Raw genomic sequence first — 16001 nt, forward strand, 5'->3', positions numbered from 1 at the left:
ATACGCGCATGCTATTCCAACTAAGAGCACACCTGTGCCGGTACACGCGCTACCTGTTCTCCTGAATATGTTGACAAACGCGCCCCAAGCGTTTCAAACCGTGCTGACATACGAGCCCCATGAGCTCTCAACTGTGCTGATATACGGGTAGCTTGCGAAATGCACTTTCTAATGGGTTTGTAGCGACAGGCAGCATCTGTCAAAAATTAAAATACACACGTTCTTATGGCCACAGTTATTTAGATACGTAATTTATATATATATATATAGATAAACATAACTCTATATTTAACTCGTTTCGGTTTAGGTATTACAAATAACCGTTAGGTGAACAAAACTATTATACTCTGTAGTAACATGTTGCGAGAGTATAAAAATACACATTACCGTTATTTGTTTTAGGTTTATAGCACAAACAGTCAATGAAGCAAAACCGTGACCGAATCAGCTGATACGACCCATCTTATGAGAGCGCAATGTAAATGAACAGTCACCACCGCTTCTACGAGTCCGCTTCAACAAACCGTACGGTAGGATATCCGCGAAAATTGAATTTTTTCCGTAGAAACGTTTGAGCTGAGAATGAGAGAGCAATCTCTTGCAATGCAGGGTTGCCAATCTCGATAATTAGTAGCTATTAAAAAACTAACTTGAATATATTTGCAATATTCTTAAAATAACTCAAAACCACAGTCGAATATACTTACTTAGAAATTGGTAAACTATTTTTAATATTTGGATTTTAGTTTTGAGCTTTTACATTATGAAAAATTATAACTAAAAAAATGTTAGAAAAATCGTGTATACAAATAGAACAATGGTGAAATGAAAACAAAAGAGAACAACTAATTTCTGCGTTGCAACTACGGGCATAACTTTTGACAAATTTGGCTTATCAAGCCGCGGTAAGTACGGAAGGGAGGAATGTCGGTGACTGTTTATTCTATTAAGTTGTGACAATTGTTACTAAAACAAATTGCTCTACATCGCCATCATGTGGCGTAACTCTTTTGGGATGCGAAGAAGAAGCATAAAACAGTAATTGTAAATAAAAACGTAAACCCTTTTGTTAATTCGTGAAATAAACTTAATTTATTAGTTTATAGTAAAAAAGGTTTAGTGAAATTAATAAAATAATATTGCGGGAAAATAGGGGTAATTTTTAATTAATACATTTATCTATTGGCAATATAATTGCCAATTATGTGAATGGTTAAAAGGGATTTTGATTACGAAGTATTTATTTATTTACATTTATATGTATAAAATATATTGATTTTGAAAAATTAAGTGTGCAGTTGCAATAACTATTGAAAACGATTTTTTCAGTTTTCCTTCGGATATAAATGTTGGCAAAACATTGGTATTTTTTTGTAGAAGTAATAAAGAGAACTGTTATTCATATACATATGTATATTTGTGTTTAATAAAAGAGACTACTGCTGAATACCGCATCCAAAATCCCTTTTAATCATTCACTTAATTCGTAATTATGTTGTCAATAGATAAATGTATTGATTACTATAAACTAATAAATTAAGTCTATTTCACGAAGTAAAAAATATTTTCGTTTTTGTTTACAATTTTATTTACTATTTGACAGTTTTTCTATGTTGCCTTTTCCCATTCCAAAAGAAATACGTCACAATATGGTGGTTGACGTAATCTTATATTCTATCCAGAAAATGTAGATTATAGAGAAGGTTCAACTATGGACAAGCGTGTGAATTGTCAGAACCTAACATAATATACTATAAACTTAATATATTACAATAGTAATTAATTTAAATCCTACCTTTCATCATTTAAAACATACATACATATATACGTACGCAAGTATCAAGCACATATGTATATATGTACACCTTCACGCATTCAAATCTCGATATTATCACTTATCAGTAATAACATGTGCGCGGACTGCTCTAAATGTACATACTTACATATGTACATTGCCATATAAATACTACAAACCTATATACATATGTCACGCGCAAAAACTACAAACATTTTCTACAAAAACAACAATCGTCTCAAATGGCATAAGCAGCATCAGAAGTCAATGTGACAGCCAAATAGTCGAAGCCCAAATTTATAGTAAATTACACAGCAACAACATTTTCATTTATTAACGGAAGCGCCCTTTCAACAGGCAACTTCGCTTCAAAAAGGCAAAAGCTTAAAATCATAAATTGAACAACCTCTGATGTTCCCTCTAGAAGGGAAAAGTGACAACCCCGCAAACCCACAAAATACAGAAAAAAGCGGCAACATAGCTCTTGTCGATTTAAAATATTTGTCAATTCTAAATTAGTTTTCCGTGACTCGCAAAAATCTGCGTCGATATGTATGCATGCTATACATAAAACTACATATTTACGATGGTTTGTAGGCAAAGCTGTGAAACAAAAAACGTGAACTCGGGTATAGATACCTTCATACAAAGTTGTATTTATACAAATTTACAAACATTATGCTTTTGGTTCGTTCAAACTTATTTGTTTACATGCAGACATAATTATATATGTATGAGCATATGTGCGACCGCTTGGTCTATTCAGATGTTATCAAAACTTTTAATGACCAAAGCAAATAAATATATATGTACATAAATATATTATTTATAAAACCTATGCATATAAATTAAATAATTAGGTTATAATACAATCCTTACATTATTATATGTACATATGTATATTTCAAAAGATTTTATGGAATTCATCATGATGCATGAAATAGGTCAATTTGAACATATGTACATATGCAGATACTTATGCCTTTTGATATCAAATATATACAGATTGTTTATAAATTACATACACACATATATGGAAAGAAGGTTTGCGCATTGTAGATTAACGAATCTGCAAGCGTACATTTCTTAACATTTGAATTAGCACTATTTTTCTACTCTGTCAACATGTTGCTACAGAGTATAATAGTTTTGTTCAGCTTACGGTTGTTTGTATCACCTAAAACTAATCGAGTTAGATATAGGGTTTTATATATATAAATAATCAGGATGAAGAGACGAGTTGATATCCGGTTGACTTTCGGCCCGTCTGTGCAAGCTGTAACTTGAGTAAAAATTGAGATATCTTTATGAAACTTGGTACATACTATTTCTTAATACCGTAAGACGGTTGGTATTGCAGATAGGCGTAATCGGACAACTGACACGCCCACAGAACGCCATTAATCAGAAACAAATTTATTTTTAAGGTTACATTCAAACTTAGTCCTTCATTACTTGTTTTCAGTTAACACTGAAAATACTCAATTCTGCTATTTTTGAGTCCCCTGATGTTAATTGTGGCGAAATTTTGATAAAGGCCGCACTGTGAACCTACTCTATAATCTACATTCTCTGGTAAAAACTACTTGATGACCGTGTAATCAGTTAGTGAACGATGCAAAACCGTGGACCGTATCAGCTGACAATGTAAATAAATACTCACCACCGCTTCTACCGTACGTAATGTGGGATACCCGCGAAAATTGGATTCTTCCCGTAGAAACTTGTCAGCTGATTACTCTATTATAACGCAGGGTTGCTGGTATCGATATTTTGTAGTAATTAAAAAATATACTTGAATATATTTGAAATATTTTAAACTAACTCAAAATCACAGTTGAATATAATTATTTATAAATAGGTAGACTGTTTTTAATAGTCGGATTTTAGTTTTGATATTTTACATTAAGAAAAATTAAAACTGAAAAGCTAAATGTGTGCAAAACCATCTATAAAAAGTCAGCAAGGAACAACTAATTCTACGTTGTCACTACTGAGAAACTTTGACAAATTTCGTTTGATACGTACGGTAAGTACGGAATGGCGGCACGTCGGTTACTAGTTGCGGCATAAGTTTAAGAGGAATTAGAATATGACATGTGCGTATTTCAGGGGGTCTACTCTTATAATTGATCGTTGATTCGATTTCTTATGCCAGTTGTCCTTCTTCTTAGGCTTACGTCGAAATGTCAAAATAATTTTGTGCGAAGACCACCATTTTAGAATGAGTGGGATAGAGGCGCTCAATTACTTTTGTGGATGGACTCAACACAAACAATTCAGGAATTTTTCACCTCGCTTATGCATTATAGTTTGAAAGAATGTTCATCGTTCAGAAAACTTATTCATCAGATTTGGTCCCGTCCGACATTTTTTGTTCTCGGAAATCAAATACGTGTTCAAGTTCGAAGGAAACAAAATCAATTTGCTTGAATTACATTATTTTTTTTTTTATTAGTCATTAGTACGGTTCTGTTTTTATATAAATTATATATTTGCAGATATTACATACAAAGTTTAATAGCGAGCAATTTATATTATATTAAATTATAAACGATAAATGATTTAACTATCTATAAATTCCGTTGTTTCTGTGCGTCAATTTAACTAAATTCAATTTAACTAGAAATAATGCATTTTAGTAGCAATAAAACAAAACAAATAATTTATTCAATAATTTCAACAAATACTCCTAATATAAAATTTGTAAACAGCACAAGCCACGTTTTTTAATATACATATATACACATATAAATATGTTTACATGCATATATGGACATACAAATACAAAGTACAGCAAATTGGCAGCTTTACTGGAATAATAAAACGATCTGGTCCACTCTTTCAAACTTTTTCTTGGGCTAGCATCTCTCCAGTTCGTAAATTGCTGCTGACTGCTTTGTTGTTTTCATCATTGTTTTATAAAAATAATTTAACTTCACGTACTTATATCACATGGGTCGCAATATCAACCTTTAAATTCTCCTGTTTTCACTACTCAGACTACCACACAATGCGCTTATGTATACATACATATACTATATTATATAGCAATATACATATAATATCCGAGACATTTAATTCTTAAACTAAGCTAATTGATTTTAATTTAATTACTATAAAGACGTTAAAACAAATTCGTATGATTCAAGTGCATGAGGTTATAGCTAATACATATGTATGTATGTAAATTAATGAAATTTCGCGTGTAGCATATCATTGAAGATCAGTTATCGGGTTCACAATATGATTTGAGCTCCGGATACCCGCACGGACGCCGACAGCACTCGTGTATTGCACCTTGAAAAGGTTGTCGATATTCACCTTCCTCGCCGGCTAACCGCTTCAGGCTGGACACGTGCCCCATGCCAACACTATCGGCTGCATATAATAAACAATGCATAATAAAAAATTAAATTATGTTTACAAAAACTTAAATTTGTCTGTATACTTACGAAATTTTCGGGATAGTGAGTAGTAGCGTCCACCGCATATGAGACGGATGGCATCTGAGAGATTAGTACTACAGTAGCGTTTAAACTCCACATCATTACTGCCACCGGGAAGTAAGGGTAGAGCTTCTGTACAGTGCGGCGATAGTTCCACACAAAATACAAAACTAATAACGACTAAACTAAGGCACAACAGGTTTGGAAAATTTACGGTGTGTTTTGGAAACATCATCTGTAAGTAAATAACATAATTATAAAATACTTGAAATATGTTTTTTGTTTGAGCCTCAAAAAGTAATATTGAGTAAAATAGAATAAAGATTGCATTATACAAGCAAAAGCAATAGCAAAAGATGTAAGACTTTAAATCAAAAATAATTGGACTATTGCGCTAACGAAATCGTGATTGTGGAGTAAGTGTATATTATATTTACGAAGTGTTGGAAGTACTAGTGAGCCACTAAATTGGAGGAAGTGTGTCGCAAAACACTATGTAGGTTGAAAGCGTGTATTGGCCTTGAATTCGAACTAGAAACGAAAATCTTATCCATATTCATGGAATACAACTTTATTTTTCTGAATTATTTATAGATACATACACACTTCTATTAATCAATGTATGCGGTTAAGCATCGGCAAATCCCTAGTATAATGAGAGTGGCGTGTTTGTTATGAAGGAAAGGCTATTCTTATAGATATTATTGGCAGTCAAAAGTCGTGTTTTAATTCGGGGGTGGATTTGCATAAATACCGCTGGGCCTATTTTTTTATTTTTATTATTTATTATTTTTACCTTTTATCTTCATAAAATATATTCAGCAGCGAAAATTTTGTCAAAATTGAAATCGATTTCACCAAACCGTTTGATAAAATGTAATTTGGAAAGAAGCAAGTAGGTAGGGTGGATGTCTGACGACGCACCTAGGCCCCTAGGAGGTCCATTGTAAAACCACTGGGCTCTCCCTCCCTCTATTTGGTCCTCTCTGAACCACCCTGTGCTTGGCTGATAGTAGAGATTATTTTCTTAGACATAGCCTTGCATTCGTATAGAAGATGTTCCCTCTTTATCTGAATCTAATTGTAGGGATGGTGCTCTGACTAGTTTCTCTGCTTCACAGTTGCCAGGAATATCACCCATTGCAGGTTCACCGTGAAAAAGGATAGGTTAGATCCACTATCAGATTGAGGCATTCTTTCACTATCATCGATGAAATCTTAAAGACTTTAGTGATTTCAAAGTCGCTTGACTATCTATAAACATATATAAATATGTATCTTGTTGTGAGTACATTCTTTGTCAGAACAAGAAGGCTTTCTTTAATTGCCGTGATCTTCGCTTGGAAGACACTGCAGTGGTCTGGTAGTCGGAAGATAGTCGGTTTTGCTGAAAAGACACCTCCTGCCACTCGATTACCTAGTTTGGACCCATCCGTATAGATACTTATCCTTGTGTCCTCGTCCACCTCACCCCTATCCCACTCCTATCTGAAAAAGAAGGCAATATTGGGGCCCGAAGTTAAGTTTATTTCTAAAGGATTAGGAGCATCCGTGGTATTGAGTCGAAACGGGTACTTGTAAAGTAACTTAGAATGCTCCTTACTACAAACGACTAATATGCTTTTCATACGCCTTACCGCGTATTTCTTTTCCATTAATTGACCACCATAATCGACCTCTGTAGAGCTAATAAGTTACACAAGGCGTAAGTTTCCATTTGGGCCCCAGATATAAAGTGCTGTAGCTGCTTTCTTTACCCTTGCGTCTAAGTGTGATTTCCATGATAGCTTTCTGTCTAAAATTAGTCCCAAATAGTTTCTCTCCTATCGATAGCTTTCTCTCCTATCGATAGCCTTCATGACGGCATACCTTCTGGAATTCTTTAATGTATCCTAATGAACAATACTAGCTATGTTTTGCTCGTATTTCAGTATAGTCGGCATGATAAGTCCCATCGATTTATGTCATTTGCTATTATTTGTATATGGCGTATTAAGGAATTTACCTTTAACTGAAACCGCCACATCGTCAGCGTTGGCCACAACATGTACAACCTCCTTTTCTAGATCTAACAACATTTTATTTATTGTTAAGATCCAAAGAGTGGAGATAACGCTTCTCCTTGAGGTATACCTCTTTGGACAGATCTGTAATTGCAAAATACCCAGCGTTGAGTTGTTTTAAGCATCTGATCTATGTCAAGGGACGCTACGAGGGCGTATTTTTTTACCTCCGGGATTTTTCAATATTTACTACCATCGAGTTTAGAGCTATTTCAGTGGATCTTTTTTAAGAATACGTATGTTGCGAAACTGCCATTTTTTCTGGGGTTATTGGGCTTCAACAAGACAAGTACAATAAGAATTTGTAAAATAGTAAGAAAATATTATTATTGTTAAGAAATGAAGATCCATATAATACATATACATTAAGCGGCTACAGGGAGTCTACACATATTGTTGTTCTCAATGATGTCAATAATAAAATAAACACATGGGCACATATAAATTGGTTATGAGGTAGATAACCTCTTGCTTCCTTGCAGAATAAATTTTTGAATTGTCAGATATGTTACACATCAATACTACGAGCGCACAATATATAGATGTACTCATGAGTGTATATGATTTCAAAATCATATAGACGACAATTATTGAGTATAAATAATAATTATTTTTTATTATTAATATTTATTGGTATAACAAAATTAAAAAAAAAAATATAAAACATTACATTACATACTTGTAATAAATTCAATACATTTTTTCTTAAATGTTGTATTCCTGGTTTCGTATTTTAATTCGATTGGCAATGTATTATACAGTACAACATACAATACAACCTATTGAAAACAGTAACTTTTGTGCTTTAGAACTCGCTGATAATAATTTTAAAGTTTCAAAAATTACGTTAATTGTTGTATATTTACTACATTGCAATATAAATCTCATTCCTTTATTTTACAATGTTTAGAACCATTCCATCTGAGTTTGGTTGCAGCATTTACATATGTATATGTAATAGGGGAGCAATACTCAAAATGGGGTTTAAAATAGTATTATATATATTTATTGCTGTCATTATACCAATATTTTTGCGAATACTTCTAAAATATTTTTAGTTTTTTCTAAGGTTTTGCTGTTTATTTTAAATACAAAAAGCTTCATTAAAATTTATTTTTATCATTTTAGTCCTATCTTCATTTAATTTAAGTTTGTTCATTTATAATCAACTACTAAATAATTCTATATCACTTAAAAGTTTATCTGGACACTATCCCTCATTTTCTTTTTCAACATAAATTAACGTATCATCTGCATATAAAATTTTGTAAGATTTTTTTATTATCGGTTTTATATCATTTATATACAATATAAATAACATGGGTACAATAGTTGAGTCTTGTGATACTTACATATAATTGTTTTTAATTCCTTGTATGCTTCGAATTTCGAATAATCATTAAGAGTACAGGCGTGTGTATTAAAATAAATTTCAATGTTTAAAAATAAATATTTACACATATACATATATGTGTATGTATTTATACATATATGTTTACAAATAACTTTGGAGGAGCTCGCTCAATGTATTTCTTATCATTTAGGGCATGGATTTGTGGTTGCCACCGCCACAGTTGCTTTTGCAATTAAACTTATTGTTGTTTACATTTCAGTTGTTGAATTCGAAAGCGTTGGCGTAGCGTTGTCACTTAAGTTTTGCTTGGAAAATGTAGTTAATCTATTTTAATAAAACGCGCTACAACAATAACAAAAAAAAACTCTGACCGCCTTGGGGAAATCGGAACCCAACATGAGCAAACAAATGTATGAGCAAATAAGTAATTATAGCCTGCATAGATTTGACAACGAAATCCCACAAGCATACATACTAAATACAATAACACAATATTCGCAGAAGACGCCAGTGCGCCTTCGTTTGCGGTCACATAGAAACCCGTACTTAGTATAAGAATGCAATTAAGTACTTAAGAGAATAAATTACAAATTATTATAAATAATACTGAGTGCATACCAAGCAATTACTATAAATGTACACACATAAATATATACACTTATACACTTGTATGAAAGTAAACATACTCGTGTTTGGAATTTATATTTGAATCTGTGGCACTTGCACTACCCCACATGTGCTTGAGTTTCTAAACAGAGATAAGCTTGACTTAATTCATTCATTTTAATTTAAACGCTGATTCGAATAGATTAAAATTTTTATGTTCAAAGCGTGTTTCTCTTGAAAATTGTGATTGACAGTTATTATAAAGGCGCCCTCTCATAGTATTAAGTCTCAGCCGGGTTATTATTTATTTCTATGTATAAAAGTTGTGTTCGTAATACCAGCAGTGATAATTGATATATACTATAATGCAGTTTCGGGTAAGAATTCGTTTTCAGTCTATCATAACGGTATCAAGTCGGATTTAGTAATCGAAATCTTTAATTTCAGGTACATATGTGAATGGTTACTAGTAAGCTTGTCAAACTTTTGGAAATTTCTTATTATATTGTTGCTATGTTCTTCAATTGTCTATTTCACTCCTATCTTCTTATTCACACAGCTTTTTTGAAATTTAAAAAATGTTCCAATAAATAATTGTTATCACTTTGCAAATAAAACCGTTATATTTTTTCTTTTGTTCAAGTTTATATCCATAAATTCGCAAAAACGTTAGAGAAATATACTTATACAGATTTTTGATTTATATACTCGTACTTATATATGTCTAGTAAAAATATTTTTCATATTGAAATACTTATAACGTTGTATAAGCATTATGAAAGAAATCAAGTTTTGCTATGGTTAGTGCAAATCACGAGCGAAAAAAGGTCAAGAAACAGTTTACAGATCTAATTTGTAGACGTTGATAGTCGCGGGTAAAATTGTCCATTGTATTTTTAATTTTTACAAGAAGAAACCTTAATTCCGACTGCACCAAATCTATAATACCTCATAGGTGCATGCTTTTCTTACATAAACTGGATTTTTATTGGTCAGTTTGTATGGCAGCTGTATGCTATAATGGTCCGATCTAAACAATTTCTTCGGAGATTGTGCCAGACAAACGAAAAAAATTTTTTTTAGAATAAAAAACAAAAAAAAAAAGAATGCTCATCGTTCAGTTTGTATATACTAGTAAAACCCGACCATGCGTTGCTATGGTAAGCATTAAATACTATTATAATAAACTATTCAATGCAGTGAAGATATTATTTGCCAATAAAGGCGAAACCGTTATTGCCCGTATAAGAATCCAAAGGATTGTACTTAAGGTTCAATTTTGGAAATGATTCATACAAATATACTTATGTTAATGGAAAAACAAGTAAGCCCTTAGTTCGGGCTAACCGAACATTTTTTACACTTGCAACTTGCAGGCAAAACTTTTTATTAAACAAGTAAGGAAGAGCTAAGTTCGGGTGTAACCGAACATTTTTTACTCTTGCGACTTTCATGGATCAAAGCCAGCTAAATACTTTCAGGTGTTGGCAAAACTTTATAAATATTAGAAAATATAACGAAAAGGATCAACTTCAAATTTGGTACTATATTAACTTATTTTGAAGGTCATAGACTCACTTAGTTTTAGAATAGCTTAAATTTTATAAATATATACAATATAAACATATATAATATAATATAAACATATATATGGAGTTAAGCTAGCCGGATGTTTAAATCTTGAATATCCGTTATGTAGAAGCTAAGGTAAGTGAAGTATTAACCCGATTCAACCAACTTTTGACACAAGGTAGTACTATCAAAAAACATGCTTCCCGAATTTTAATAATATATCTCACAGTTTGACTGAAATTTTTGGCAAAAGGTCAGCCATACGCACTGGGGTCCACATATTCGGTATGTAGGGGCTTGAACAGTTATAGGCCGATTTTGACAAGTTTCACAGTTATGATATATAACAGTTATATTCATTGGTGCTTGATTTGTAAACGACCCCTATAAAGTCGTCATCAATCATCCTGCGTGTAAAATTTAATACCGCTGGCGCATTTAGTTATTGATTTATAGCGTTTTTAGTAGTTTTTAACAAAACCTTAGATGGGGAGACGGCGGATCGGTAAAAGTTCTTACAGGAATTCTCCTAAGCGAATTTGGTTATTGTAGCATTAATGGTTTAGGAGATATGTACATTAAACCTATTTTAACCCACAGGTGCCGCTGGCTACTGCAATTCCCTGTACCAAATTACAGTTTTATATCTTAATTTGGTGCGTAGGTATAGCATTTTATATGTTTTCGATTAATGGCGATTTGTGAGCGTCGCAGTGGTACGATCACGCCCATCTGGAACCTCGTCCTCATATTTTTGCCAAGGTTGTACCGAATTTCATTAAGATATCTTAATTTTTACTCAAGTTATCACTTTCACAGATGGACAGACAGACAGTCACTCGGATTTCAGCTCTTCTCATCTTCCTGATCATTTATATATTTATAATCCTATACCTAGCCTGACTATTTTAAGGTGATACAAACAGCCGTTAGGAGAACAAAACTGTATACTCTGTAGCAACATGTTGCAAGAGTATAATAAGGAATTTTCCATTCGGCATTATTAATAATTATAATAATTATTATTTTTTAATTCTGAACACATTCTTATGTTAAGAAAAATATTTTATTATTTATGAATTGTTTTACTTTTAACATAATTGAGATATAAACGATCCTATCTTTTAAGTTGGATCATACTACAAACAACGTGCTAAATTTTACTGAAATCGGTTCAGTTGTTTAGAAGTCAACTCCGAACTATTCTTACTGAAATTATTACACAGTTATTGTCTATTTAATTATATTGGAGATTTGGCTATAAATGCATCAGAGAAAATAATGAGGAGCATTAAAATAACGTAAATAAATTGATTACAACTTTCAAAATGTGTACAAATTATTAAAGACCTCACCCACTATTTTAATTCAATTAGTTTCCTTTAGTAAATTTCTGAAGAAATGCTAGTATTAGTATATTTACAACACAATCCTTTTGGCGGATTGCGATTGCGAAGAACTAAAAATTACGCATACGTCATGTTGAACCCACATATTAAATACGCATTTTTTCAGTGAAATTTCACGGAAGTGATTTGAAGAAAAAATTAAATATTAATATAAAGTAAAGAATTTTTTGATATCTATCTATACGAGTATATACCATACATATAAAAACTCTGTGCCCTCTTTTCTGTGATCTAACTTACCAGATATGATAGTTTATATCTTAATTTAAATTTTAAAAGTAAAACAATTCATAAAAAAATATATTTTTTTAAACAAAAGCATGCAATAAAATAATAATTATAATTTACAGTAAAATGCCAATGGAAAATCCATTATTATTTGCATTGACAAATATTTGTATAAATAACTGGGTCTGAGTATTTTCATAATTCTATTGTTGTATGAACTGAATGTTAATTCCATTTTCAGAAAACAGATCAGAACTGATCCTCAGAGAAATACTCAGCTGATGAACATAGAATAACTGAGTCTAAACAATCTATCCTTCTTATTTTCATAAGTATATTGGTGTATGGACCGAATATTATTTCCTTATTCAGAAATCAGATCAGAAATGATCCTCAGCTGATGGACAGTGTCGAATAACTGTGTCTGAACTATTGTATTTACATTTCTTATTTTCATAAGTATATTGGCGTAGGGACTGAATGTTGATTCCATTTTTGAAATTCATTACCTTTTCTTTAGTTTTATTAGTATCGAAAAGAGATTTTATAAAAAAATTAAATAATTGACTGTTCAACGACGATTTTGAACTAAAAATATGTATTAATGTATGTATATAAATACATTAGATTTCTTAATCCCAGCTTAATAAACAATTATCTAGTTCTTTCAACTGCTGGCATTGACCGGAAAATGAATGTACAAAAAGACATTGACATCAATTTAAACGAGGTCGACTATATACCAAAAACATTAAATTAGCCCGAGTATGATTATTTTTACTTGCTGTAAAATTTCAAAGCATTTTCAATAATATCCAAATAAAGCACTTGATGCCGAAAGAAAAAATGCCTGCCGTAACTGTTTGTTTCTAATACCATATTGAAATTTTTACTTACTTTGTGTGATTGTTGTTGTCTGACCGCTACGTATATGAGTACTTAAGCGATTTCTAAACATTATATGCCTGTGGACACAAATAAACAAACTGACGTCTCCCACGCTGACAGCAACAGATTTTGCCGAAATTTTCTGAAGCTTTGTTATATATATTAGCTAGTACACTAATATTTTGCAGTTCTGCTTCAAAGCTTAAATGTTATGATTCGCTTGTTTTCACCAAAATCACCTTTTCAGGAACTTTTTTGTTTTGAGATAACTGAGTTACGATATTAACCGAATTTATGTTTTACGTAAACGCGTAATTGAAGATCACAAGTTGCACATCACTAGCAATTTAAGACATATATTTATAATTTTTTACGTTTTGCAAATTTCTTATTAAACAAAATTGCTATAATTTTTTAAATTAATTTTTATTTTACTTTTATAATTTTTACTTATGTGACTAACGGTAACGCCACCGATTAATCCAATGCTTCATTTACTGTTTATTGGCGTTTGCGGTGTTGTGGTGCGCGGTTCGCACTGTTTCGGTGTGAGCTCAACATCGCTCTGGTCCAAGCGCTCGTACGCGAGGTGCTTTGGAGTCTTCTAGTCGGTTACAATGTTGACTATTTTTCCCATGCACCGCTGCTTGTTATTAAAATAGTTGTTTTTGTTTTTTTGAAGCTGTGTCCACTTTACAAATGAATCTATGTTCAATTGCAGGGAATGTTGTTGTTTGCTGCTGATTGTGCAGTATTTTTTTCACCTTTTCCGTTTGTTGTGTGTTGGTGTTGCTGCTCGGCATTAGTGTTTAACACGCGAGTGACTATTTTTGGACCTGTTTTTGCCTACGACACAGTCCACAATAATAGCCGTGGTACCTATCTTCAGCAAGCGTCCAGCAACAGCTAGCCATAGAGCGCAAATGAGCGTCGTTTCAAATGCAGCGCTTATAGTTTGAAGTTCCACTGCCTGCCAGTGCGCAACTTTGTGTTTTAAATACCTTCTATGTACGTACTGATAGGTTTAAGTGTAAGCCAGTGGATTCCTTGGCGTATCTTAGCGCTGCTGTCAATGTTTGGGCTATTTTTAGCGTGATTTGTGCTATAGTTAGACTCGATGTTTGAGCATTCACTCGCAGGTGGGTTTGACAACTGGATAACAAACACTGCGGCGCGACAGAGCGTTCGCAGCGTGGCTGCCGTTACAGTTTGTTATTTTTTGTCTTTTGCTCTTTTTATAATATATTGTTGTTGTGTTGTTACTGTGGTTTCCTATGTTATGTGGGTTTTCACATCTGATGTATTACTAACACTTGCTTATTTTATTATATACTAATAGATGTTTGACACGAGTTACCAACTTAACTTCGACTGTGGTTGTTTGAAAGTTATAATTTTTTTTTATTTATTAGGTAATCTATGCATTTAATTGAATTACAGTTTATTTTTAATTTTTTGTCACTCATACAGTTCGTTGTGCCGCCAATGACTGAACGTTTTCAAAATACGTTAAGATTTTCACCAGCTTTCAACTGAATAAATGTTAGATTTTTTATTTTTTAAGAAACAAAACTTTTTTATGATACTTTTACTAATAAGGTTAGATTTTTTCTGAATTTCCTAGTATGTAGCGCAGGGCGTGTTGTTCGTCGTTTCACAGCCAATTTGCAAAAGAGCCTCCTAAAAACTGTGTACCCTGTCATAGCTTCGTCGGTGCTGTCGATTCGCTGCTGTTTACTAATTACACTACTCAACAAATCCGAAAGAAAAATTTGCGACTGATGTGCTAGGAGGTCTGTGGGGGTATTTGAGGTGTCCTGATTACGAATTTTAATTCAAAATTTTTCCATCATGTACAGCTATGTGTTGTTATTTTGTTAAATGGTGCTGGTTTGACCCCTACACCCCTTGATTACAAAACAAAAAATCTATAGGTGTTAGAAAATTTTTGCTATCATTTTCGGTTTTAGCAACCCAATATTAGCCAAAAACAGCTTCTAACAACCCAATTGCAAAATGACTGTAAACTAGTGTTATCATTTTGACATTTAATACAATAAACAGAAACCACAAACACGATAAGAATCACATACATATACATACATACCATATACATATGAAACGACTAATGCGGCGGTATTATTGCTAGTTTTCTTGGTGTTTCTTGTCCACTATCAATAAAGTATTTATGAAACATCCAAACAGCTTTGATCGGCATGGAGCTTTGGTGTTGCGTGTGCTTCAGTTGTAAATATATTAAATATATGATTGTCCAATTCAGTTTCTGTGGCGCTGTAATAAAATTTTTATACAGTACATTTTTATACCCTGAACTATATTGAGTTTGCCCCGAAGTTTTTAACACCCAGAAGGACACGTTGGAGACCCTATAAAATATATACAGGTTGGTTGAAAAGTTTCAGCGCTCGAAATGAAAAAATACTGCTTTTAGTACGAAATATATTCTTTTATTCAATGTAATCTCCCTTAACTTCATTACACTTATTCCTATGATCCTTTAATAATTTTCTGCCATTCCTATAATGACTTTCTGGAAGCTCTGCAAAATACTCGTCTACGGCTGTAAAACTTCTTCATTCGACGTGGTCGTTTTGGTCGTCCTTTGCGTGGATCGTC

General features: G+C 32.5%; 1 protein-coding gene across 1 annotated transcript; it reads right to left on the reverse strand.

The window, feature by feature from the left end:
- Positions 1-4219: 4219 nt before the first annotated feature.
- On the reverse strand, positions 4220-15039 carry LOC106617457 (insulin). Its single transcript, XM_036371360.2, has 5 exons — positions 13374-15039; positions 7475-7582; positions 7250-7391; positions 5251-5479; positions 4220-5176 (listed from the first exon to the last, which is right to left on the reverse strand). The coding sequence occupies exons 3-5, from the start codon at positions 7289-7291 to the stop codon at positions 5022-5024; spliced, it is 426 nt and encodes a 141-aa protein (XP_036227253.1). The 5' UTR covers positions 7292-7391; positions 7475-7582; positions 13374-15039; the 3' UTR covers positions 4220-5021.
- Positions 15040-16001: the final 962 nt, after the last annotated feature.

This window comes from Bactrocera oleae, chromosome 5 (genome assembly GCF_042242935.1).
Source record: "Bactrocera oleae isolate idBacOlea1 chromosome 5, idBacOlea1, whole genome shotgun sequence".
Lineage (NCBI taxonomy): Eukaryota > Metazoa > Arthropoda > Insecta > Diptera > Tephritidae > Bactrocera > Bactrocera oleae.